This window comes from Sphaeroforma arctica, assembly GCF_001186125.1.
Source record: "Sphaeroforma arctica JP610 unplaced genomic scaffold supercont1.7562, whole genome shotgun sequence".
In the NCBI taxonomy this organism is placed as follows: Eukaryota; class Ichthyosporea; order Ichthyophonida; genus Sphaeroforma; species Sphaeroforma arctica.
Window position 1 is genome coordinate 1 of NW_014032996.1, and position 1,400 is coordinate 1,400.

Genomic DNA, 1,400 nt, shown 5'->3' on the forward strand with positions numbered 1-1,400 from the left:
CAATGTGTGTATATTGGACGTAATATGCGCGAGTGTGTAGGTTCAGTTGAACTTAATATTCATATGGTTGCGTGCATGTCTAAATCATAGAATTGAATCGAGCTGATCCGTAAGCCGCGGGAATTTGCATGGGCAGTGTCCTATACAGCAAGCGGTTTTACGTAGGCTCAACACTATCACCTGCTTGGACTAACAATACCGTATAGGCTCTGTTCTATGATTCTAAAATAGTACCTATCTAGTCGTATTTCATACCTGCTGTTCTTCCATTGTATCGACCGTTTATTAGTGTATATTGCAGTGTGTGTAGCTCTCCACAACCATGCGACAACTGCAGATGAATACTGGATACTGTTCTACTTCGAGATATCTATTAACGTACTCTGTATTTATCTGCGTGATATTTGTATTTTAAAGTACCCGCGGAGTCACGGACTGATGTGCGAGATAGTGATTTTTGTTTTTTCCAGAAATACATACGTTCCAAAAATGGTGAGTCATACTCTGGTACACATTCCATCCGGCTTTCTATACTCAGCATATTTTCGCGGTTTCCTCTCAAAGCTGGAGAATTCAGAATATGGCTATATATTACGACAGGCGAACTATGAATATACTTTCAAAAACTAGGTTCTAAGGTGTGCACAAGGTGGTCAGACTGGGTACGTTAAACGTTGATACATGCAAAGATGCTCAAGAATGACAACACTATCGATCCGGTCCTAGAGGAGAAGATTATAAACGAGGAATATAAAATATGGAAGAAGAACTCGCCTTCCCTGTATGACATGGTCTTAACCCATGCACTAGAATGGCCCAGTTTGACTGTGCAGTGGCTTCCGGGAGGTGGAAGAAGGTAATAATATGGTTGAAAGTATGAGAATCTCCTAGTAACATACTATCAGTGTATGATATGTTACATGTGTTGCTCATTTGTCCCGTTTTACAATTGCTATATATACATTTTCGTGAACGTTACCACACATAGCTACTCATATATGGAGGTGTACACAAAACTTATACTATCACACTATCAAACATACACACATATATACACAGATAACAACCACCGTCGTCAAATACATACACGCATACATACATATGTATGTATATGACATACAGAACATACTACACACAAAAACACAAACACGTCCACACGCGCGCTTACACACTCTCACAAACACATACACACTCAAATACATACATACATACATACGTAAAAACATATAAACTTATATACACAAATACACAGACAGGTACACACACAAATACATGCACACGCGCACACATGGACACACAGACATAGAGACAGACACACCCATATATATATATATATATATATATTTATATGTATATATACAAACACAGACATACACAGACATACACACACACACACGCGC

The 1,400-nt window shown here is 38.7% G+C and overlaps 1 protein-coding gene across 1 annotated transcript; it reads left to right on the forward strand.

Annotated features, from left to right (window-relative positions):
• Positions 1–689: 689 nt before the first annotated feature.
• Positions 690–856, forward strand: SARC_16200 (hypothetical protein; the record flags this gene model as incomplete). The annotated part of the gene is made up of 1 exon (XM_014289691.1): positions 690–856. A coding segment is annotated over one exon (167 nt), but the record flags the coding sequence as incomplete, so codon positions are not given.
• Between the last annotated feature and the right edge of the window lie 544 nt (positions 857–1,400).